Source organism: Aspergillus multicolor, assembly GCF_047715735.1.
Source record: "Aspergillus multicolor strain CBS 133.54 unplaced genomic scaffold BDW74scaffold_7, whole genome shotgun sequence".
Lineage (NCBI taxonomy): Eukaryota > Fungi > Ascomycota > Eurotiomycetes > Eurotiales > Aspergillaceae > Aspergillus > Aspergillus multicolor.
In genome coordinates this window covers 165,795-189,949 of record NW_027395958.1, presented here as the reverse complement: position 1 = coordinate 189,949, position 24,155 = coordinate 165,795, and the positions used below count along the sequence as shown (strand labels likewise).

The 24,155-nt window shown below is 50.7% G+C and overlaps 8 protein-coding genes across 8 annotated transcripts; 3 read left to right on the top strand and 5 right to left on the bottom strand.

The window, feature by feature from the left end:
* Window positions 1-310: 310 nt before the first annotated feature.
* BDW74DRAFT_166944 (DEAD/DEAH box helicase) lies at window positions 311-2,526 on the top strand (the record flags this gene model as incomplete). Its single annotated transcript, XM_073726623.1, has 9 exons — window positions 311-657; window positions 709-766; window positions 825-960; window positions 1,013-1,373; window positions 1,423-1,502; window positions 1,551-1,702; window positions 1,765-1,958; window positions 2,009-2,157; window positions 2,222-2,526. The coding sequence occupies 9 exons, from the start codon at window positions 311-313 to the stop codon at window positions 2,524-2,526; spliced, it is 1,782 nt and encodes a 593-aa protein (XP_073585532.1).
* Window positions 2,527-2,697: 171 nt separating this feature from the next.
* BDW74DRAFT_189949 (polysaccharide deacetylase family protein) lies at window positions 2,698-4,480 on the top strand (the record flags this gene model as incomplete). The annotated part of the gene is made up of 3 exons (XM_073732083.1): window positions 2,698-3,852; window positions 3,908-3,993; window positions 4,074-4,480. Exons 1-3 carry the CDS (start codon window positions 2,969-2,971, stop codon window positions 4,478-4,480), a joined length of 1,377 nt encoding a protein of 458 aa, XP_073585531.1. The 5' UTR covers window positions 2,698-2,968.
* Window positions 4,481-4,560: 80 nt separating this feature from the next.
* Window positions 4,561-6,328, bottom strand: BDW74DRAFT_127583 (glycosyltransferase family 31 protein). The gene is made up of 2 exons (XM_073722214.1): window positions 5,100-6,328; window positions 4,561-5,036 (listed from the first exon to the last, which is right to left on the bottom strand). Exons 1-2 carry the CDS (start codon window positions 6,114-6,116, stop codon window positions 4,719-4,721), a joined length of 1,335 nt encoding a protein of 444 aa, XP_073585530.1. The 5' UTR covers window positions 6,117-6,328; the 3' UTR covers window positions 4,561-4,718.
* Window positions 6,329-6,846: 518 nt separating this feature from the next.
* Window positions 6,847-7,122, top strand: BDW74DRAFT_149659 (uncharacterized protein). Its single transcript, XM_073723919.1, has one exon. It carries the CDS (start codon window positions 6,856-6,858, stop codon window positions 7,015-7,017), a length of 162 nt encoding a protein of 53 aa, XP_073585529.1. The 5' UTR covers window positions 6,847-6,855; the 3' UTR covers window positions 7,018-7,122.
* A 237-nt stretch (window positions 7,123-7,359) lies between these two features.
* On the bottom strand, window positions 7,360-10,699 carry BDW74DRAFT_176414 (glycoside hydrolase family 55 protein; the record flags this gene model as incomplete). Its single annotated transcript, XM_073728598.1, has 10 exons — window positions 7,360-7,923; window positions 7,979-8,012; window positions 8,092-8,272; window positions 8,335-8,489; window positions 8,545-8,737; window positions 8,797-9,333; window positions 9,389-9,454; window positions 9,504-9,783; window positions 9,866-10,048; window positions 10,196-10,699. 10 exons carry the CDS (start codon window positions 10,697-10,699, stop codon window positions 7,360-7,362), a joined length of 2,697 nt encoding a protein of 898 aa, XP_073585528.1.
* Window positions 10,700-11,695: 996 nt separating this feature from the next.
* Window positions 11,696-13,259, bottom strand: BDW74DRAFT_176413 (putative MFS transporter; the record flags this gene model as incomplete). Its single annotated transcript, XM_073728597.1, has 3 exons — window positions 11,696-12,839; window positions 12,899-13,035; window positions 13,089-13,259. 3 exons carry the CDS (start codon window positions 13,257-13,259, stop codon window positions 11,696-11,698), a joined length of 1,452 nt encoding a protein of 483 aa, XP_073585527.1.
* Window positions 13,260-14,064: 805 nt separating this feature from the next.
* On the bottom strand, window positions 14,065-17,523 carry BDW74DRAFT_149651 (uncharacterized protein). Its single transcript, XM_073723918.1, has 4 exons — window positions 17,252-17,523; window positions 16,446-17,194; window positions 15,379-16,375; window positions 14,065-15,314 (listed from the first exon to the last, which is right to left on the bottom strand). The coding sequence occupies exons 1-4, from the start codon at window positions 17,498-17,500 to the stop codon at window positions 14,184-14,186; spliced, it is 3,126 nt and encodes a 1,041-aa protein (XP_073585526.1). The 5' UTR covers window positions 17,501-17,523; the 3' UTR covers window positions 14,065-14,183.
* Window positions 17,524-17,757: 234 nt separating this feature from the next.
* Window positions 17,758-23,842, bottom strand: BDW74DRAFT_189940 (uncharacterized protein; the record flags this gene model as incomplete). The annotated part of the gene is made up of 9 exons (XM_073732082.1): window positions 17,758-18,781; window positions 18,831-19,659; window positions 19,713-20,396; window positions 20,447-20,516; window positions 20,685-20,704; window positions 22,538-23,281; window positions 23,337-23,448; window positions 23,501-23,610; window positions 23,667-23,842. The coding sequence occupies 9 exons, from the start codon at window positions 23,840-23,842 to the stop codon at window positions 18,197-18,199; spliced, it is 3,330 nt and encodes a 1,109-aa protein (XP_073585525.1). The 3' UTR covers window positions 17,758-18,196.
* Window positions 23,843-24,155: the final 313 nt, after the last annotated feature.

Here is a 24,155-nt window from a genome sequence, read left to right as displayed (position 1 = left end):
CTGAATCCTGCCTTGATACTTCCGCAGGGTTCCATCACTCACTTGTGTTGTCTCTCTTTTTTCCTCCCTCCTTTTCTCTCCCTCCTGCTCTCTCCCTCCTGCTCTCTCCCTCCTGCTCTCTCCCATCTTTCCTTTCCCTTTTCTTTCATTGTCTTCAGGTTTTCCACCAACGGTCCTCATCAGGACCCCACGAAGTAAGCTGTCCAAGTCTTTCTCTTCCTCACACACACTCTCTCTTCTCTTTCTAGCTCTGTTCTCTCATGGTCACTGACTTGTATCTTCTTCGTGTAGGCTCTTCGCTCTCGTCACCATGGATGACGCTCAGAGCTTCGATGTCTCCTCAGTCAGAGATGCTCTAGCGGATGTCACCAATGCCCAGCCAAACAAGAATACCGAAGCATCTGCCCTTGCTCGTGAGAAGGGCTGGGCGGCTCCTGAGGAATATAATTACGAGAAGTATGTCGGTGTTCCTCCTGTGGAGAAACCTGCCGAGGACGGCGAGAATCTGCAGGAGGAAGCCGTCCCTGAATGGGCCGCCAATACTGCTAAATACGAATGGAAAGACGAATACGGTGACGTCGGTCCTGAGAACCCTCGTCTCGAAGAACAGCTCTTTCGCAACGAGTTTATTAACCGCACCGGCCTGAAGATTAGCAAGTGAGTACTCTTTCTCTGCTCTATTGCATCTGAGACACTGACCCGAGGTAGCCTCAGAAACATCGAGGTCGTGGCCGAGTCCCATGAGCGGCCTTCGCCTATTAAGTCGGTAAGTACCATCTCTGGTAACACTCCTAAATATACATCTTTATGATAACACTTTCAAGTTCGATGATGCGGGCCTTCACCCTGTCATGCGTCAGAACATCCGTCTTTGCGGCTACGAGATGCCCACACCTATTCAGGCGTACGCTATCCCTGCCGTGTTGACATCTCATGACCTGATAGCAATTGCTCAAACAGGTTCGTCATTATCGAACCCTTTACACATGCAGTGTCATGCTAACATTGCTAGGCTCTGGTAAAACGGCCGCCTTCCTGATCCCAGTCCTTTCTCAACTTATGGGTAAGGCGAAGAAACTTGCGGCACCTCGTGCGAATCTGGGCGAGGGCTTTGATCTCATGAGCGATGCTGTTCGTGCAGAGCCCCTTGTTCTGATTGTTGCCCCTACTCGCGAACTGGCAATCCAGATCTTTGACGAAGCTCGTCGTCTTTGCTATCGTTCGATGTTGCGCCCATGCGTTGTCTACGGCGGTGCTCCTGTTGCCGACCAGCGTAGCGAGCTCCAGAGGGGCTGTGACATCCTCATCGCCACTCCTGGTAGACTGCTCGACTTTATGGATAAACCCCATATCCTCTCACTGCGTCGTGTGAAGTATGATGCCAGCCAGCCATGTGGCAATCTCCGCTGACTTACTTTCTAGATACACCATCATCGATGAGGCTGACGAGCTTTTGCTGTCAGATTGGGAGGAAGATTTTAAGAAGTTTATGTCCGGCGGAGGTGAGACTCCTGTCCTTTCCAGCCCACAACCATAGCTAACAAATGCAGACGTCAATGAGGATGCTGACCACCGCTACATGATGTTTTCGGCGACATTCAACAAAGGTTGCCGTGAGTTGGCGCGTAATTTTCTCGCTGACGACCACGTTCGCGTCCGCATCGGTCGCCCAGGCAGCACCCACATCAACGTAAATCAAAAGGTAAGTATTCAGAATGAGCACACAGAATCTTTCATCTACCCAATGGGACTGACCAATAACAGATTTACTGGACTGATCCTGCCCAGAAACGAAAGGCTCTCTACGACCTGCTCCTGGCTATGCCGCCCTCGCGCACGCTTGTCTTCGTTAACTCAAAGGCAACTGCTGACCAGATCGATGATTACCTGTTCAATCTTGGCCTGCCGAGCACATCGTTTCATTCTGACCGCACTCAACGTGAGCGTGAGGATGCCCTGTAAGTTGCTGCTGACCCCTTCTCAATGTATTCTTACTCATGTACTATAGGCGTGGGTTCCGCTCGGCGAGATGCCCGATCATGGTTGCCACCGGTGTTTCAGCGCGCGGTCTTGACATCAAAAATGTGATGCATGTCATCAACTTTGATCTTCCCAGTGCTATGCACGGCGGTATAACTGAATACATCCACCGAATCGGTAAGTTGGTTTCCCATGCCGAGTTTCTTGTATAGATAATCGGACAAGCCCTAACTTCTGCTAGGACGTACTGCTCGCATTGGCAATGAGGGTCTGGCAACCTCATTCTTCAATGATAGGGATATCGACCTAGCTCCTGACCTTGTCAAAATTTTGGTTGAGGCCAATCAGGAAATTCCTGATTTTCTGGTTGACCACAAACCCTCCGAGGGCGAAAAGCTAAACTTTCATGATGACACTGATGACGAAGATGAGGATGCAAACAATGGTAACGCTGATAATGGCGACGGAGCCGGAGACGGAGCTTGGGGAGGTTTCCAGCCCACCTCTGCGGAGGACGAGGCGCCTGTGTCTTCTGGCTGGGAGTAGATCGTTTCATGAAACCTACCATCATCCTGCACTAAATGTCTTGTCGTCCACGGTGCAATGGTATTCCTTCTGCGTGCTGCTGTTTTTTTATCAATTCAATGTCTGTATCTAATGTCCTGTCAGGCAAGAGTCTCTTGTCTCTCATATGGGCCTCAGATAATCAGTTCGAAGTTTGGGCAATTGATCCAGCTAATAAGCCCGCCCATCTTTACCATCTATTCTGGGTAACGTAGCTTCCTGGTTGAGTATTGCCGTCACCTGGATACCCCAAGGGTCGTTCTTTCCTCTGGTAGATAGGCGGCGACTCCGAACCGATCGTCACCGTCCGTCTCAATCACATCTCAGGTGCACGCTCGTTGTCGTTCAAGACGCCGGGCATATTTACAAGATATTTCTAGTCCTTCATCTTCATAGCTTTCAAGAACCAACGACGGATGCAACCATGAGGCCCATGGTATTCCTCAACCAGGCAATCCTATCCTTGACTCCCCTCCTTTTCACCACGGCAGTCCAACTCCTTCCTCCTCCACCGATTCCTGTCAATTTCACGGCCGCGTTTCTGCACAATCCTGCTTCAACCACTCATCATACCAAGAACAGAGCATTCGGCCTGGTTATCGACTCCTTCAACGAACCAGAACGCAACGAGCTTGGCTTCTGGCACGGGCCAAGCATCAACCTCGCGAGCGAGCCCGGTAATGGCTACGTGCGTCTCTTCCCTTCAGACCCAGACCAGAGCTACCACACGGAGCTCGGGCCTGCAACATGCTTTGACATGCGACCTTATGAGCATATGTACTTGCATGTTGTGTTTTCGGGGTCGACGAAGTTCAGTATATCACTGAATCAGCATAACGAGAAGTGCGATTCTCGCCGGAGCCCTTTCCTCGAAACGTGGGATAGTGTCGAAACAGAGCGGTACGCGCGTGGCAATGATATTTATGTGCCTTTGAGTCATTTTGACATCGATCAATCTCGGACGGTGTCGGTCTCCTTTCATGGGTTCTTCTCTCCAGAGACTTTGACGCTATACAAGGTGGAAATTGTCCCAGACCTGCCTTGGGGGTTTTATGTGCCCCCCAAGCTTGAAACCGGAAAACTATATCTTCATTGCACGAGACCAAACTCGTTTGCCTTTGGCATCGATGACGGAATGCCGCACTTGGTGCAAGATGTCATGGATATCTTGGAAGAGGAGGACATCCTAGTCACCTTTTTTGTTGTTGGTGCTGGGCTTCGAGACAAGGAGGCCAACTTTTCGCAGGTGTACCAGGAAATGCTGCGGAGAGGCCATCAGATAGCCCTACATTCGGATACGCATCAACAGTGAGTATTATTTCGATCGCAGCGCAATTCTAAGAGCAGTACTGACTTCCTGAAGAATAGAAGGTCTTGATACCATCAAGGCTATCGACGAGGAGATTGTTCACAACATTGAAACGTTCCAGAGGCTTCTTGGGATTCAATGTACGTGAGGCCTTCCTTAAGCATATCGGCTTCTTTCCTTCCAGTTCTCTTATTAAAGGTATAATTACTGACCTTGCAAGCTCGTTATTTCCGCCCACCATACGGTACTGTCGGCGCTAGAACCCGGCAACGGCTGGCAGCGTATGTCAAAGATCCTAACGTCATAAATTGGAGCGTCGATGTCGAGGACTGGCTGTGGGCAGAGAGCAAAACACCGGAGCGCCAGCGTGATGCATTTTTTCGCGACGTAGGTCGAGGTGGCAACTTGGTGGTTATGCACTATCTCAGCCCAACAACGGTCAAATACTTTGGGGAATTTATCCGATTCGTCAAGAGTATCAATCTCGATATCATGCGAGTGGATCAGTGTCTCGAGGATCCCGACAGTCCGCCATTCGACACATTTCGATTCAGCCAGAAGGGGCGCGGGCGATACAGGATTCAGTCAAACAGAAGGCCTGATACCAACCCACGCAAGACGGGGTGATACGGTTCGATCCGAAGGAAGGGTGGAAAGACGGTCCTCTTTTGAATTCATGCCTCATATACATTAACACAGAAGGATAAGCTACGGATAATGGACAACCGGCCAGTTGTGTAATATTAATCCTTGACACCCGCAATGCTAAATCTGACGAGTCTAAAACTAAAAGTACAAAATGAAATTGGCGCGTTTTGGTGTCCAAATGGTTTCGGCCAGCGAAAAGGAAGAATAGGAAGTCAGATCATAGCCCAAAGTCCGGTCGAACGCATTGGGGTGCCTGGTCTACCATGTTCTCTATCTTATTAATGATCCATCCAGACCGGGCGGCTGAGTTTCTGGAACCAAGCCGTGGCGTCGCACCAGTGTAGCATGTTCCATCACGCATGACAAACTGCACACAATCGGCAGCATCCTCGCAATGGGACTGGCATTCTTTAAACGTAGAGAGCGACGGTTGTTCCTTGTCGGAGAGGTTATCCCAGCCGTTTCGTACATCGGAGAGCTCGGGGAAGATGAGCTCCTTGAAAACATCGCTGTGAAGTAGAGGTGTCCTCGCAGCCTAGACAAAAACACACTCATTAGCCTATGTATCATTTAGAGTTGCAAGAGACATTGCACCAACCTTCGCAAGCCTCCTCTGCTCAAAGTCAAACAGGAACCGGATATCGTCCGGCGATAGGTGGTGAAACGCCACGGCCGGGAAACACCACGGACGGCGGTAGAACATAGTCGTGAACTCGTCCAGCTCCCCGATGTTCGAGTTCTGCAAGATCGGCCAAGAGAAGGAGAGCGGAACGCCGACGTTCGAGAGGACCTTGCCGAGCACGCAGTCTCCAGCCCAGTGGGCGTCTGTGTACTCGTGCAGTTCGTCCGGACGCTCGGTGTATTCGTCTGCCGCGAGCTTCATGGCTGGGTTTGAGAGCGCGAAGCCCGAGCCGCCGTGTGCGAAGATGACGTCTGCGATTTGCGTCTCCGTGCCGATGTAGTGCGGTTTCGTTGGGTCGAAGTGCGAGAGCCAGGAGAGGAGCGTCGGCCACGAGTAATATGTGTCTGCCTCCATGAAGACGAACCATTTGGCTTCTGGCTTGTGCGTGTATGCTTCCTTGACCATCGGTAGGAACTTCCACTTATCCAGCTTCCAGCCCGGGTTGTTGGGTTTGCCAATGGCGGAATTTGCCTCGTCGGCGAAATCTTGCGTTTGCAGGCCCTCGCGGCCGCGCTTGGAGAGGCGGTTGTAGATCTGGAAGTCCTCGATGTTCTCTTTAACGACGGGGCTGACGTTGCGGAAGGCGTCGTAGATCTGCACGCCCTCGATTGTCTCCTCGAAGTCGGAGTAGATGATGTAGTTTGGGATGCAGCGGAGGGTTGTTTGGAAGTGCACGGGCACTTTCTCGAGGGCTTCTGTGACGCCGGTTTTCATGATGACGAGGACGTCCTCGATGCCTGGGAGGGGCGGGCATTGTGGTTTTTTCTTCTCGGAGGGAGAGGTCGTGCTGGGGCGTGCATTGTTTCTGATGGTGGATGAGGGCGAGGAGGAGTGGTAGGGGACGGAGCCGAATGTGAAGTGGTAGACGAGGAAGAGGGTGAGGAGGGATGCGACCACGGCGATGCGACGACGGATGCCGCGGTGGGAAGTCATTCCGGCAGGGTGATGCGACGCTAGATTATTCGTGAACCGGCCGACATTAGAAGACGTCGTGCATCTTCAGTTCTCCGTCAGTTTCCTCCTCTTTCGTGCGGTCGGCGTTGGTGTGAGATATAGCTGCGGTCGCGGGGGCGGAGCAAGGTAGGACTGAGGAGGGGCGGATTTTAAGGGACAGCGAGGAGTCGGCGTTTGACGAGGATGAACGAGGAAAGGGGAGGAGGATCGACGTTGGCAGTTCGTTTTAAAAAGGAGGAGACTGAGTATGGAGGATCATCGGCCCATGCCTCATAGCGAGGGGAAGCTGTTGAAGATCGAGGAGCTCTGATGACGCGTTTAGTCTGTTTCACAAGTAACGAGCCTGGGCCGAAGGCAGACGTCAGCTTCTGAAACTAGAGTAGGCTCAAGTGGAGCTTGAAAGGCAGTCAGGAATAGACTCACGATCCAGGCTGAATCACAACTTTAAAGTGCACTCGACAAAGAAGAACAGGCTTGCAACATTCAGTTTCTGCTTAACAATGACAGCAGCACCGTTTGAGTAAAGTCAAACGAGATCAGCCGTTGTGCCTGAATGCCGCTGGAATCCTGGAATCTGGTCGGCGGATTGGAATGTCGATCACCGGGACAGTGGAAACTCTGTCCATCTCTTTCATTCCTGTCCAATTCCTTGAAACGGAGTGAGGCGGATTCGAACCCTCGACTTTGGCTTACCTACAGTAGCAACATAAATACTAAGATGCATAATAGCATAATTGTGCATCTGTGCAGCATATGGCCTTCCACCGTGCTTGTGACAGGATTATCCAATCCTTCAATAATCCATCATTTCCTGTCAGCAGTTACTTTTAGTTTTCTTTTGCTATCTTGGCTATATGCGAGCTCGATTGCTGTGGTATGAATAAGCTTATTGGTGGATTGGTTGAAAGGACTACAAAGACTTATCGAAAATATATATTTGGATATATTAGTAGGATTATCGGCTATTATTAGAAGATTTCAGGAGGAAGTTATATAAACCGGAGATAGATACTAAGATTCGTTATACGATAAGTACTTGACTATACATAATGAAAAAACACAGTGGCTCAAATCATGGAGACTGGGTGGTCTAAAGCACTGGACCCTTCATTTCGTTGGCCTGAGCGCCAGATTAGCCCTAAAAACTCACTAACAGACTCTCAATGCGAACGCCTTAGCCGCGCAAACCTCGGAAGCTCGCACCCTAAGAGACCTAGAGCACTTAGATGTGGCCATGAGAGGGAGCGTCAAATATCGAGATCTGAGCCCAAGCCGGATGGGCCGTGACTCCAAGATTATCGGTAGACCGGATTCCAGTACCGTCAGAGACCAGAACGTATTCCGCCCCGATACCAATGATATTCTGCAGACGGACGTTATCGTGGTTATTGTTGAGCCGCCACAAGGCCTGCTGGCAAGAATGGCGGTCGATGCAGTCTTGAGTGTATGCACTGAACCAGGAGTATGTGCCGGCGCTACCGACATGTATATTCTGACTTTCTGTGATGATGACCGCCCACGCCTCGTCACAGCCGTTAAAATTCGCGTTGCAATTATAAGCCGGATCGGAGGCGTAGACCCCGACCTGGTTAGTGAAAGGTGCTGGTGGCCGGGGATTAGGCTGATAGTAAGGTGGTTCTGTTTGGATCACGGTGGTAAAGATATTCTGTGCGTGGTGAAAGTTATACTGATAGAAGACGCTGTGCTCCGAGGCTGTGCCATAGAGCCAAGTAGCAGAGGTGCTCTCGATCAGCATCCCACGAGCGACGTAAACGCTCACTTGCGGCTGCGGGCTTGTTAGCGGGAATATCGCTCATAATCATTTCTGAAGAGAGACGAACCATATCATTGTACGCATCATTGAGATCAAGGTCACTGTCGGTGAGAGCGGTGTTTAGTAAGAACATTTCCACGATGGAGTGAACGGAGAACTCAGACTATGAAATCAACATACTCAATAAGATGGTCAGCTACCCAAAGCCACATATTCTCAAAGTATCCTGAAGCCTCCGGTGTAAGGTGTAGCATCAGGCTTGCTGCTTGACAGGATGCCGGGTTGGTGCCACTGGTTAAAGCGGGACATTCTGTTGGGGTTAGGGCTGTTCCAATAGCACCCCCAATTCGGGCGTGGACGTCTATAATAGAGACTGATGTAAGTAGGTGCCCCGTAGAATATCAGAGCTCTGGAATAACACACCCCATAGCGCGGCAGCACCGGCGCTAGCTGCTTTGACATTCCACTGCATCAACACCGCACCGGCTGTGCCTCCTTTCGTCGTTAAGATCAAATCCTGGAGCTCAACAGTTCCCACATCACCCCTATTGCCAACTTGAAGCATCACTCGAGGGTTACTAATGACCATTGCGTTAGCAGTCGTTCATAATATGAAGGTAACAGAATGTGTACTTTGCATCGGAGAATGCACGACCAGAGGCAGCAAATTGCGACCAGGCTTCCCCAACTATCTTGGCATCCTTGGGGATTATCACTGTGTTGGTCAAGATGTAAGTGCCAGAATCCACGAAGATAATTCGGTTTCCGCTGCCGTAATCATTGAATGCCTTTTGGATTGCGGCGGTATCATCGGTGACTCCATCACCTGAACCGAGTTAGCTGATCGAGAGGAAAAATGTAGGAAGTTTCAGAAAAAAGGTTTACCCCTGGCACCGAGAGATTTCAACTGGACAAAGTCTCCAACCGGCCGATTTGCGTATTGATTCTTCTTTCGCTCGAAGTATGGGCGTTTATTGAGACCATCAACGCTGCTTCCTAGCAGCGATTGCTCCCGCGAATAGGACGAGATGGACGCCGAAGTCCAAGACCGTGTACTACCTTTATACGTCGGCCCAAGTACCCAGTTGTCATAGTACCCTGCCGCTAAATAGGTCTTTCCAGCAGTATCAACAACGGGGCCATCAATCCTAGTATTGTCCAGAACCAACCCGGTAGTACCTGAGCCAGGGGTGGAGGACGTAGGGCCTATGATGATAGCGGTCTTCACGTTGCTGAATTTCGAGTCGATGAATGAGACTGAACCAATATTCCCACCGTCGGTGCCTACCAACCGAACTCCGACGTCGCCACCTTGTATATTCAGCGATTTCCAAACCCAAGCCCAGTCCCAGATAATTTGTACAGCGGTTGCACAGCCGATAAAGGTCATTCGATGGGCACTAAATTGCTGGTTGCCGCCGTCTTCGGCTTGTCAGTGTAATCATACCTCGAATGTTTATTTTGATTTGCTACTCACAGAAACCAAAGTTACCACCTCTGAATGTAACGTCGGACATCATGCCGCCACTGCCATTTTCCGAGACTGCCTAGCTGTCAATTATGCTCTTCATGTTCACTAAGAGAAGACGTACAGATTCCTTGCTGTGTGGTTCCAGTGGTGGCAATTAACTCCACGTCCTGCAGGCTCGTTGCCTGAGCTATTTGGTAGTGGATTGCACAGACGTAAGCGTTTGGATCAGTCGATGTGATGTCGATGCGGAGATTGCGAATCTGGCTGTAGAACCGAGCGGTGTTGACATAGTACTCGCCATCGCCGCCGTCAGGCCCCGTGCCGCCCACATACTGATTAGTAGAAAGCACGCCTAGACCGACAAAGCTGCCCGCTGCCTTGATTGTCGGCCAATTGTTCGCCTGCGTAAGTTAGCAATACTACTCATCAACACCGGTGTAGATTCAAACGTGCATCACCAATAATCTGTGTAGCAAATAGTACTTCAATGGTGCGGGAGACTAGGTAAGTCCCTGGGGGAAAGTAGACGATGGCGTTCTTTCGGGTCGAACCATTGCACTTCGCACCGCAACGGTTGCCGTCGTTGATGGCGGCCTGGATGGCGGCAGTGGAGTCTGAAGCACCAGTGGGGTCGGCATGATAGTCGGTGACAACGTTTCGGAAGACCTTTTTGAGATGGTTGATTAGTTGAGGTTGTGTTCATTCCAGGAACAGTCCGCCATGGCTGAGGGAAGCACGTGCATCCTTTCGAGGGGTTCCGCTCTTTTCTTCTTGGTCTTCTTTCCCTCACGACTGCCAGGCAATCTTTCTTACCTTATACTGAGGGTCATTTCCCCACGGCATCGTCCCTTGACGCCTGATGTCCTGCATCCAGAAGGTGCCGGCCGCCAGTTTGACTGGAGCAGAAGTCCCATTAGCCAGCTCGGCTGCCACATCTGCCTCCGCGACAAGAGCCGCAGCATGTGCGATTCTCTCTGTAATCTGCAGCAGAGGAGGGTATTCGTCGTCATTTCGGGTGGTGTCTGCTCCAGATCTCAATTTGTACGAATCGCGGATGGGCTTGTCCAAGCGGGCTTTATTGAGCTTCGTCATCCGGGCGATGGCATCCTGGACGACCAGCCGTGCCTCGTCGATACTTGCCTCAGTGGCATCAGCTAATAGCGGCTGCTGGGTATTGAACCCATCAACCTGACCGGAAATGAGCTGCGATTCTTTTACTCGTGGTACAATCAAGCTATCAGCATCCGAGACCGGGCTGGCAAGGGCCTGCAGAACAATGCAGGTCCCGAGCACGGTTATGAGCCGGCAATGAAGCATGATGATCTGGTACCAATTACACACTAAGATGCGTCTTGAATGCAATAATCCAATTCGAAGAAGAAAAACAACGAGGGAGAAATAATCAGTGGTGTTTGACGTTTCTGGGCGCTATGGAGGTCCTTTATAAGCTTTGCCCGATGAAGCCTGAGTACCGCAATTGCATTAAATTCCCAAAGCCTAAGCACACTTAGAAGCATTATTCTCTAGAGTTCAATCGCACATGGCCACCGGGCAGGGGGGTGAGGTCGTACTTGCCTCGACCGAGCAAGCAGAAGGAGTGTCATCGTTACACCGGAGATGGTCAATCCCACCTTCATGCCAGATCTAGTCAACTGAACATCTGCGCAAGCACGCGTTGATCTTATGACTTGAAGCAGAAACTTTAGGTCCCCCGGCAGTTGCAAGAAACTTGCAAATTCCGTGCGAACCTCGATGATCCTTGCGGCGCCTGAATCTAACTTATGGAGGGGGTGAGACTTCGGTCCCTTATCAACATGGCTGAATGTAAAACAGGTAAGCGTATTTTGGACGGATTCATCTATTGTGGGAAAAGGAACAGCTCACCGGACATGCCAGTGCCAGCCCCAATCGAGGCTGGATGGCCATGCTTCAGACAATGAGGCGATAATTTTCGAGGCATCATGGCCTGTCCGTACCACGCACGGTTATAGTCCAAACGAAGCACTTCACGGTCCATGTAACCCAGCAAAAACTTGGCTTGCAGCTGCAAGCTCTACTGCGTCAGAAAAAATCCCTGATTGTCACCAGACGCGTACGACGCGGACCCCCCGCCTTTCGGCGCCACTACGATAATTACTCCGATGCCTTATTCTCATATCTTTCGTTGCAAATGTTCTTTGCAATGTGGTGCTTGTATGACGTTCCTATCGCTATACTAACTACTAACTTCTGAGGAGCTTATAAACCAGACCAAATACATACCTCGTTGAACAGGCCTGGGCATGTAAACTGGGTCACAGCAAGACACGATTTTCAGTAAGCATAGAGGTTGATGACCCCTGGATCAGCTGCCCGAAGCTTCTTATTTTCTCTCATAAGAATGAATCTCATGACCCACGCCAATATCACCACCCCGGCCGAAAACCCAATACTGGCATACATGGCGGGCGCAAATCGGGGAGCATCAGAATCCGGCCACAAATAGGGCGTATAAACACTGGCGAGGTTACCGAGCGTGTTTGTGATGGCAATAGCTACGGCCTTTTTCTCATCAGTCTGTCCCACGGTGGCGGCCACCCAAGCGATATTGATGTTGTTCACTCCGTAGGTGGCGCCAACAAACAGGATCATGGCAAAGTATCTCGCCCCGGTGTTCAGGCTTCCACAAGCAACTGCAAACCCCACGATCGCAAGTGCTTTGGAGACTGTGACGTGCCATGTCCGCTCGTTGAATCGGCCTGAAGACCAAGAAACAGCGACCGAAGTGAAAGTCGCCACAAGATACGGGGGGCAAGTCAGAACAAGGGTCACAGTCGAATCGAAGCCGAGCGTTTCGACAACCGTCGGCATGAAGTTCTTGAAGCCGTTGGCAGATAGATGGAGATTGCACATCAGGGCGAAAATCCAAGTTCGGTAGTCCAGGCACGCTTCGCGAAGTCCAGTCCAGACACTCGTCCCCTCCGCCTTCTGAGTTGTGTCTCTCGCGATCCGGTCGTGAGCAAGCTGCCGCTCCTCTGGCGTGAGCCAGAAGGTCTGCTTGGGAGAGTTTGGAAGGAGAAAGAAAGCGGCAATGGCCACTGCCACAGTCACGACGCCTTGTATTAGGAACAGCCACTGCCATCCAGCAAGGCCATGTTTCTTGTCGAGGGTAGCGAAGACGGCAGCAGAGATAAGACCCGAGAACGAGCTCGCTAGCATATTTCCAGTATAAAGCACCGCCATACGCGTGGTAGCCTCTTTGCGGTTATAGAAGAGCGAGATCATGAACAACGCGCCGGGATAGAATGGTGCTTCGACCACACCAAGCACGAGTCGGCATGCGAGCATGTGATGGTAATCTTTCACGAGGCATGTGAGGGTTGATACAATTGCCCACGCCATCATAAAACCAGCCATATACCACGCGGGCTTGACGCGGTTGAGCAGCATGTTAGAGGGCACTTGTCCGACGAGATACCTATTGATGCAAGTGCGGTCAGAAAAGCGACATGAGAAACGGGAGTGGTAAGCCCTTACCCGACAAAAAGAATGCTAACGCAGGTATTGTACTGGGTCCCTTTTAGATTCAAGTCTTCAACGAGACTGTTGAGCTTGCCATTGACGAGAGCATTGCGATCCAGAAAGTTGAGGAAGTACATGGCCCAGAGCGTTGGCTACATTCAAGCCGTCAGCTACCGCCGGCTAGCGAGTAAGAGGCCGGACAAACCATCATGTAACAGTCAATCTTGCGAACTAGAGCAATCTCTTTGGGGTCGACCTTGGCCGCAGCCCCGAACTTGTCATATTGTGGGACATGCTCGCTCTTTTCAATGTCCCCAACGTGTTCAGCATAAGACGTCTCCTTCTCTGCAACGCCGTGGCGAGATACATCGGTCATTGTGGAGGTGCTACAGCGCTTGAATATTGATATTGAAGAGAAGTGAGATGGACTCGAAGGTTCTGGTTCTCATCCATGATCTGAGAGCCGGTGGACCCTGTTATAGTCGAAGCTTTTCACGCTCCACTCCCCCGCTCCTGAGAGTCCGGGGTAGGTGGCTGCGCGAGGGATGACCACCAGTTCCGAGAGCCTGTCTAGTGTATCTCGGATACGAAGAAGGCCAATCGGATGCCTCCGATATATTGGGACAAGGCAAATAGCCCTACCGAAAGCCATCCTGCAAGCGAGGGGTCTGTCTTCCTTACTCGACTTCTGCTGATTGTGCATCTCGGATATGAGTTGATTGCTCTGGTTTATCCGGTAGGCCCTCCTGAGCCAGTTGCAAGGCATCAATTTGTCACTCGGGATCTGATACATCAGGGTAGCACGTATGTTGGATCGAAGGTTACCTTGTTATCCGAAGCTATCTCGACCCCTGCACCTGAGACCACCTCGCTTAGAACTAGCTGCGGTACTACATCTGCTGCTGAGCTGGCATTGTATGCGTCTGGCCTTCCTTTTTTGCATGGGACATAGTTTCTACCACGAGCTCGCCCTTGCTGAGGACCAACGCCTTGCGAGCGCCTTAAGCAAGGTCGTCCTGCTTAGCCAAGTACCAATGGCTAGAAGACGGGGATGGATGGTACGCACGTTGAGGGGAAGTGTAGGTGATTGGCATAGAGTCAATGGCAGCTAAATCGCTTGCGTAAATGAAGCAGAATGATTGTTGAGGGTACCCATACTTTAAAGCTAGGTAGGGAACAAAATAAGCCGATTATCACTCTTGTTAGGTTAGAAAATAGAACAAACTTCCAAGGTCGTGTATACAAACTATCAAAGTAGACCCTGGATAGATCAAATATGGAAGACAAGCCTCCATCAACTCTACCACTCAGTCCTCCAAGCATCGACAAATTTTTTAATCAATCCAGTCTCTACCAGCTCCACGCCACCCCTCAAAGAAGGACTAGCAGTCTCAGACTTCTCCATCTCAAAGACAAGCCCCGAGCGACCCAAATTATCATTGTCATATTTCTCCGCAAAGAAGTCCAGCAGCTTAATAGCCGGATTCTTCTTCGGATCCTGCTCGCCCTCACGCAGACGCTGAACCCACTGCCTCTTGGGCAAGATTTCAAAATCAAGACCGGCCTCTTTGAGAGCGGGCAATAGCTCCTCCGTCCACTTGAAGGTCTTTGCATTCTGCACGTGGTATACAGTCTTCGGGTCATGCGAGAACTGTCTCAAAATCGCGGAACCACTAACAGAAGCTTCGTTGAGACCACTCAGATCAAGCACTGCATCTGCAACAATATCCACTGGAAGCCACGAGGGCGTTTCATCGATCGCCGGCAGTGCCTTGAACGTGTGCGCGGTCTGCAGCATAAGAGGAATCGCCTCGGTGGTATTCCATTTCCCATTGACCGTATCGCCAACAATCTGCCCGACTCGGAGGACTTTAGCGACCATACCGGTTTTCTCTGCTGCGGCCTGGACGATCCGTTCGGCGACGAGTTTGGACCGTGCGTAGCCCATGCCCTGGGCGTGTGCTAATTCAGGGACTGGGGCTTCGGCGATTGTAGCGGGGAGTGGCGTCCCTGCTGCTGCAGAGATGGACGAGCAGAAGTAGAACTGTGCTGGGGAGGATCGAGTGCTAGAGAGGCAGAGGTTTATTAGGTTGTGGACTCCGCGGATGTGTTGCGCTTCGAAACTGCGGACGCCCAGTGTGAAGTTAACGGCCCAGGCGGAGTGTATGACTCTAGTTAGGGAGGTGCGAAGGTCGCTGAGGACTGAAGGGGGGAGTCCGAGATCTTCGGAGCCTAATTGGGAAGGTAGGGCTACGACTTTTGAGACATTCACCAGTGGTAAGGATCGCGAGGCGAGATTGGAAAGAACTCGGTCTAGAGCATTGTTGGGATTGGATGCTCGCACAAGACAGTAAATCTTCTTGACGTTAGACTTCTGCATGAGACGAGAAAGAATATAGACACCGAGGGAGCCGGTGGTTCCAGTCAAAAGCTAGATGGGAACTGTAAGCAGCTGAATTGGGGCAGAAAATCTGTTAATGCCCAGGCAAACTTACAATGACTTCTTCTGGTGCCGGTCGTGGTACGAAAGACGAGTATTTACCGATCAGCCGAGACATAACAGCTAGCTCATCCTCTTCATCTTGTTGGCTGCCAGTACGAAGAGCGTATAGGTGAGCAGCGAGCTTCTTGACATTTGCAAAGTCAAACACCACGTTGTAGCCTAACTCAGCAGGTCCAATATCAATGTCCCTTCTGATGGAAGCTCTTGCTTTGATGGCCTGCAGACTATCCACGCCTGCTTCAAAAAAGTCGGCTTCCAAACTTAGGTCATGATAACCGAGCTCCTTCCTAAAAAGCTCAAGCAGATGCTGTTTTAGTTCGGGGAGACCCAAAGCAAGCCTTGAGGCGCCATTGGAAGACCCCTCTTCCAACCTTCGGTATGCAGCCTCAATGAGGTCGCTGAACTCATTGTAAGAGCGGTTGCGGATCATTGTTCCCTTATCGGTGGCAGGATACGCACAATCAACGTCTAAGGCGACAACCATATCACGCGATATTTGACTGAATGCTTCCGCATTCTCGTTAGCGGCCTCGATGTCGGGCCATATCTTGTCGATAATCTCGTCTTTTGTCATACCCTGACATTCAGCGCTAGGAACAATGAGCAAGCCAGGCAATGGCTTTCCCACGCCAAAGACAAGATTATCCTTCACGAATTTGTTCTGTCGAATGCGGTGTTCAATAAGCACGGGTAGCACCTTCTCGCCTTTGACTAGTGTGACTCTATCATCAATGCGACCGAGATACTTCCAGGCATTGGGAATGGTTGGATGCTTCAGGAAGGTGTCACGAGTACGGAAAGAATTCGGCGGGTCGTCGCAGTTGGAGCTGACTTTGGCCGGCAGTCCGTCTAAAGCAATGCACTCGTAGGAGCCATCCTCCAGTTCTTCCATCCGCAGATAAGGTTGAGAGCTTTTCAAAGGGCGAACATAGTTCCACAACTTGTCGCCAAAAGGGCGGTCCGAAGTCATCAGCTGACCTAATTCAGTTCTATATACGAGATCAGTATGCCTTCTTCCACTAACCCCTTGTCAAAGGAAACATAAGGAGGAATACATACGCTCCATAATGACTGATCAGGCGAACCCCTTGGTCCACAAGGTGATCACCAAGATCGTCCGGACAGCTACTTCCTCCGAAAAGAACTTGCTGGCATTTGGCGAGTGCTTCTGTCCCGCCATCAACTTCGCTTAGAAGCTTAAGAACGTATGGCACCCCATGAAAGCTCTCCGGCTGGAACGCCTTCATAACTTCAAGGACGTTCTGGCCGGTCAGGGGTAGGTTCGCATTGTAAATGGCGATTGGCTTTGCCTTGAACAAAGATCGGAAGAACGTGCATAATCCATGGTTGTGGTACAGAGGAAGAGTCAATAAGGCCCGATACGAGTTGCTCGTGGTGTAGTTTGCAATGCAAGCCGCGTGAGTTTGGAAGATAGGTTTGGGAAGACCCGTTGACCCTGAGCTGTGAATGATGAAAGCCCACTTCCGAGCCAACTCCGCACTTCCTGCAACACCCAGATCCGACAACTCAGTACACTGTGCATATGACGAAAACTCCGGTATCAAGAGCGAATTGACGTTTGGCGCCACGCCTTGGATCGATGCCACGGCCTTCCGGGTCGAAGACGAGTATAGGATATGGCCGCAGTGCGTTTGCGCAAGTAGGTTGGTGTAAGCTTCGGTGCTAAGACGGGTAGACAGCAAAAGAACTGCATAGCCCAGTCGAGACAGTGCGAACAGCGAAACGATATAGTCGAGATTGGACGTGCCGAGTATCGCTACCACTCGGTTCGTGATGGGATCGGAGAACTAAGAGCGACATGCGTTAGTCAAGGCGTACAACGCATAGAGGCCAGAGTGAGCTACCTTTGGAAGCCCATAGCTTTGAAGAGCTTTACCAGCTCCATTGGCAAACCTGTCCAAGTCTTTTGCGGTATAGAAGGTATAGTCGCTGACCCCATGAGAGCTTTGCGGGTACCCGACTAGTGGTGCTTCTGGCGGGTGTGATAAGCGTTGCAATAGAATATCATTTATCGTGCACAATGGTACTTCTGCCTCGCCTGGTGGAGTTGGGGGAAGCTTCGTAGAAGCCATTGCGGCACCTTTCTTGTCCATTAAGACGTCGCCGCCGATTTGAGACCTTAACATCGTTCAGATGGAGGGATACGTCAAGTACGACGTCGAGAAGCTCAGCATCAAGACCGGTGGTTTTCATCCAGGGTAGCATATATTGCTGCACCTAATAACTATTGGAGCATGCTCTCCTCACATGACCCGAGGGCCGCACCCCAGCGTCATCCGTTATCCGTATGCTCCAAGATTTACCATCTCCATGTTAGGGCAGCCTTCGGAAAAGCAAAGTGGGGCTCGGATAAGGGAGCTTTCATATCCGATTTGGCCGGCACGGGGGTAATAAACTGTCCATCCGGAGGATCAAAGCGTTCGCGTGTGGGTTGCCGTTCGAAGGAGTCCGGTAGACTGTAGTCGTTAACAGCACCAGGTGGATGTGACGTGATTGCGAGGCTAGAGTCCGTGGCTCAGACTGGAGCATGGCCTCCCAGATGCCCTTTACACCTGCATGCATTGTTGGGAAAAATATGGCAGGTAATGAGCTTCAGCATAGTAGCTTGCGCCGTACAATTGCTAGCGGAAACGAGGACCAAATCTGTCGTATCCAGAGACGAAATATGGCTGCACAGGAGCTGCATGACTGTACATGTCAAGCCAGGGTGGCATTATTGACTCGCTGTGCGCATTGGCTACTCGGTGCATGAACTAACAAGAGTTCTGGGCGCATAGTGTACTATATTTTCAACCTTGAAAATCCGGTAGATGGTCGGAAGAGAATAGATAACCTAATTCTCCCAGGCCTGTCAAAGCTAGCGAGTCGAACTCTCCCCAGCCTGTCAGACTAGGAGCATATGTTCCAGGGCTGTTGTCTTGTAGCAGGGTTTCTAGCCAGGCCTGCTGCTCTGGATGCATGTTCATAAGTTCTAGGGACGGGTTGTGGGAGGCTCCTTGCTCCGGACGTGTGAGCGTAGTTTGAGGGTAGCTTGTCCGCTCATGACCGAAACCTCCTCTGAGAATGGTTGACTCTTGAGGAGCATCCATTCTCACATTACTGCCGTTGACAGCTTGCTGGCCCGTATAGAAACCTGCGGTCACCGGTTGTTGTTTCTGTTGAATGCACTTCTGCGCTTCTTTACGAAGCTCTTCAAGCACCATGGCGTAACGCCGGGCAAAGGATGATTGCGCTCCACATGCTGCTAGATGTTGTTGAGCTTTCTCGCCCGCTTGAAAATGGGTCAAGCTTGCCTCGGCGTTTGTGTGTGTACAGCTCTGGATGAAATGGACGTATAACACGACAATAGCTGAGAAAGCATAGTACTGAGTAAACTATAACAATGTTAGGGTAGAGCGCAGCACATATAGAGTACAAACTTACCCAGAAGGTGTGGTACATTCTGCCATTCTCACACAGATCACGCAAGATACCAGTGATTTTCATGGCGGCTTCTATACAATGTGCGGTGTTCTCGTTCAAAGACTCGGAAAGATGATTGTTGTCACTGGATGCCGGAACCGCTAGATTCTTAAAATCTTTGAGGATAAACGGACGATATAGCAGAATTTGAGCGTGGTAGAATGCAAGGTTCAACACTGTATATTGTCGCTGATAGGTGAGCATCAACATGTCGACACTCGGCAAGTCAACAAATGTTGAGATTTCCCGCCGCCATTGTGCTAGATCGGCGCCATGTCTTGTTGCGGCTGCAGCTTGGGACTGAAGAGTCGTTCGTCGTATGCCGTATAGGTCACGAAGTATGCCGCTGATTATTTTGGACAGTTTAGCATGATATACGGGAGCTAACATGATACTCTGAACGCTGGAAGCTGCCGCAGCAATGCCGCTCGATGTAATCTGGAAATCATTGGCAATGGCAGGCAGCTCCTGATCTATTTCGTCATCGTGAAAGATACGGGGGCGACCCAACGCGGCACTTAGATAGTTATCGAGGCTATACATGCACCAAAACACTCGTTTGGAGCACTCAAGCTCGACAAAGTTCTCTTTAATCTCGCGCCGCCGACCGCGGTGCAAGCCAATGGCAATGGCAAGCCGTGCGGTAGTTCCAAAAAGGCTCCAGCAGTGATTAATCCGAGAGTGGCCTAAGAGATAGAAACACTGAGCCAGCCGTGCTTGTACGCTGGTAAGTCGGACGGGTCCAGTTTCGGCTGCAAGATGATGCTCGGAAGCGGCAAAATAGACTGCGCTGTCGAAGCCAAGTCACGTCAGATGAGCTCAACAATATCAGGAGAGACTCACCTGTTAACGCAGGAGCCCAGATGCTTTTCGGAGTCTGGCAGGCATTGCTTCGCGTGGGCAAAGACCATCAGAAGCAATGCTCTTATCGCCATAGCTCCGGGCTTGGGAGAATCGGATACGCCCGGGTCTCGGTAAAAGTCTTCAAACCAGCCTTCAGCCTGTGGCTGATGCAAGAAACGGTGAGTTGGAAAGGCAAAGTCGAAATATCTATCCAGAAGCCCCTTCGCTTCCTCTTTAGGTGGAATAACCAGAAAAGAAGGATCGTATTTCGGTAACGGCGCGTCACCGAAACTGAAAATTGGCGTAGTTCGCGGGAACGAAATGTGCTCATGAAGACGTTTTTGTACACGTATCAGAAAGGAGACACCGGAAGCAGGGCCAACATAATGACCCTCCATATCAGTCTGGTGAGGTTCCGGTGAGTTGCCGGACGATGAGAGATTGATTTGTTGTTTCTCTGGCTGCAGAAGGACATTTTGCGTGGTATTCTGAGGATTTGACGGAGATAGACCATCTATGCTGGAATTTGTTGATTTTTCTCGATGCTGGATGGCATTGTCCATGCTAGCAGCAATGGGAACCGGAGGCACCTTTCCTCGCGTGTAACCCGCGGTAAATTCGCACTTCAACTGAGAGCGTTGGCACAGCGAGCAAGGCAATGTACCGGAGCAACGCAACTTCTTCCTGAATAATCAAAATTAGACCTGGTGCAGAAAAACAGCTCCGTGACTGACTTCTTGCAATAGTCGCAGGCGCGAGTGACGCGAATTCGTTCCTTGCCGCATCGCCGTTTGTTTGGATGGGCTCCAGTTGGCTCCATCGGTATATAAATCAAAGCAAACGCATCACATATACACTAATATATACGGTAGATACTGGGTATGCCCAGACTCAATCGTCAAGGATTGGGGTGGGACATGGGGAGACCGAGGGAATATCTGGAGAAGCTGGCCAAGGCAGCCGTTTACCTACCGGTACGGTACCGGTACCGGCTAGGGTGCACGTGCCAGGGCCAACCATTTAGGTATAGTAGAGCGTGTTACCCCAGGATAGCAATGGTGAGGGAACTGGGCGTGGAAGTCAAGACAAGCTTGATAGGTGGAGAGCAAGTCTGACCCTTAGCATCATTTAGTCATCCACCGTCCTTCTCCTGATGCCGTCTGGGGGACATGTTTCTTTCCTTTTTCCATCTTTTAGATTCTCTCTACTATGCCTCCACGCGCCATAACAAATACAAAGCAGAATGTTTTCCTATTTATTCCAAATATCATTGGTATGTATCCTGCTACAGTGCTTTTCTCGAATTGGATTGAAGTTGACTGTTTGACTTAGGATATTTCCGGATAGTCTTTGCCATCACATCACTCTACTACATGCCGTACCACCCCCGAACATGCTCGCTATTGTACAGTATATCCTGCCTTCTTGATGCCCTTGACGGTGCAGCCGCCAGACGTTTCAACCAGTCCACTCGTTTTGGTGCGGTTTTGGATATGGTTACCGATCGCTGCATTACCACCTGTCTCCTCGTGTTCCTGGCGAGCGCGTTTCCGCGATGGAGTATCATCTTCCAAGGCTTGATCAGTCTGGACTACGCCAGTCATTATATTCATATGTATGCGACTTTGGCGACCGGTAGCAAGCAGAGCTACAAGGATGTGGATGAACAGTGGCCTTGGGCTTTGCGGGTTTATTACTCGAGCTCGGTATGCTATATCTAGAAATAGGCCACTCAGCTGAGCTAATATCCTCTTGCAGAATATCCTTTTCAGCGTGTGTGCGATGAACGAGCTCTTTTTCATCGTGATGTACCTCTTGTCCTTCTCAGGAGATCCTACTGCCTCAATTGAGGGCTTGGATTCAACTTGGAGTGCTGGGGCAATGGAGTTGGCTCGGTATGTATCCAATTACCTTAACATAAAAGCCTTTGCATGCTAAGTGATGACCACCAGTGCAAACAAAATCCGCAGCTACTGGCCCTGGATCCTATTCTATGTTACTACGCCATTTATGCTCTTCAAGCAATATGTCAATGTGCTTCAGCTTATCCATGCTAGTAAACAGATAGCGCAGAGTGATATTAATGCAAGGCGTCGGGACAGGGGTGGGTAAAAGGCACGAGTAGATTTGATGAATGTACATAGAACACAGTCCTACAAAATACAAGCAATAATCACAGCCAAAAAAACATCAGTGATACCAAAATCACAGTCAACTGCTCAGATCCTAAACTGCCCCAACATTCCCATTACACGAGGTACAAACCAAATCGCAAGTGCTGCTTAAGTATGTCCAACTGTATCTACCGGCCCAGCAAATACAGTCTGTGCTCCTCGGCTCCGCCCTGGTTTGGGGGAGATCATAGCCATCCTTAATCTGGGGTGGAGGTACGAGTTGCCTGAATGATATTTCCTTTGGATTTAGACGCTGTTTACTAGTAGTGAAGACTGCAGATTCTTCTAAGTAGTCCTTAAGTAGGAGAGAGGGGAATGCCGTAGTATCTCCAGGACACCTAACCATGCTTCCTACACCGTAAAAGAAAGGAGCCAGAAACAAGCGCTGCCCCACAGGGCAGGAACGATGGTTTCACTAGGCAGGAACCACTGACCAGGGTCTTCCGGGGGAAGTTGCCCACGTTCCTTGCTGCGGTCACTCGCCTATCCATATATTTTCTTACCGTACAGCAAATCTGACCCAGGTAGGTCCTTGTTTTTCATTTAAAATTGAGTGTTACCAGCCAGGATGCCACCGGAAGGAATGTCTGCTATGAGCAAAGCATAGATTTGGAATATGATTCTATGACCTCCTGAATTTCCAGTGCTCACCACTCCCTCAACTCTCCTCCAGGTCCGATGAAGTGCGGACTTCTCCATGCAGCTGCATCAATGGCCGCTGCTCGAACCTTTTCCTCGTCAATCTCGATCCCGAGACCCGGTCCGCTCAGAATATCGATCAGTCCATTTTGCACATTCCAAACTTCCGGGTTACTGATGTACGTGTCGATATCCGCCGACCCTGTATTGTAATGTATTCCCAAGCTCATCTCTTGGATAGCAAAGTTGGCACTGACAGCGTCGACCTGAAGGCTCGCTGCAAGAGCAATGGGACCCAGCGGACAATGGGGGGCCAGCGCGACATCATAAGCTTCTGCCATAGTCGCAATCCTACGAATCTCCGAGATCCCACCAACATGGCAGATATCTGGTTGGAGAATGCTGATGGACGCAGACTCGAGGAACGGCTTGATGTCCCACCGACTGTGTAATCGCTCACCCAGGGCGATGGGGATCGGGACCAGCTTGGACAACGCGGCGACGGATTCTGGATGCTCGGAGAGAAGGGGCTCTTCGATGAATAAGGGCTCGTGCGGTGCAAGCTTGTATGCGAGTTGCTGCGCCATTACCTTGTGGACTCTGCCATGGAAGTCGACGCCGGCGTCAATGCCCAGGGACTTGACGGTCTTTAGTCGTTCGACTGATGTGTCTAAAGCATGAGGTGAGTCGAGCCATGACAAGTCTTCAGTGGCATTCATCTTCACAGCCTTGAAGCCCTGTGCTATTCTAGCTCGACTGCAAAGTATCAGATATTCGGGTTCTCGAAACACATGGCGGCAGTGCCCCTTACGCTTGTACCTCAACATCGCTCGGACGGTCCCCGCCAATCCAAGCGTACACTTTGAGCTTATCCCGCAGTTTGCCTCCAAGGAGTTGATATATCGGAAGGCCGAGTCGTCTTGCTATATAAGTGGTCAGACCGACCACGTCAAATCTGATCCCGGAATTGCCCACCTTTGAGATCCCAGAGCGCTATGTCTATGCCTGACAGAGCACTCATAAGAACCGGCCCGCCCCGGTAAAAACCCATCCTGTACCCGTGCTGCCATATGTGTTCGATATCACTATGAACACATAGTGTCAGCAACAGAGATGAAATGATGTTTCCAAGCCAACTAACTCTGCATCCATGCTGGTGAACCTTTGAACGAACGCATCAAGGCAGCCCTCCACAGCTTCTGTATGACCCTCAAGGGATGCCTCTCCCCAGCCGTAATTCCCGTCGGCATCGGTGATCTTCACGAAAAGCCATCGCGGTGGAATGCGAAAATACTCTATTTGAGCAATCGGAGCCATGACGGTCGCTGCTCGCTATGCTGGCTGGTGTCTATCGTCTTTTTGAGGGGCTATCTATCGCGTGGTAAGCTCCAATGGTCGGATGGATGCACAATTGCACATTGACCTGTTCTTGCCGCCAAAGCAGCAGCTCTAAGAGAAAATGACCGGCCGGTAAAACTCCGTTGTCTCATACAGCCCTAGTCAACATTACCCCGCAAGCTCCACGCAGACCCCCCGCATCGGCTCGGAAAAGAGCACGGATAAGCGGTTAATGATCAACCTGCGGAGCAACACCGAGATGGCAACAACGGATATTGGACGAATGATGAGT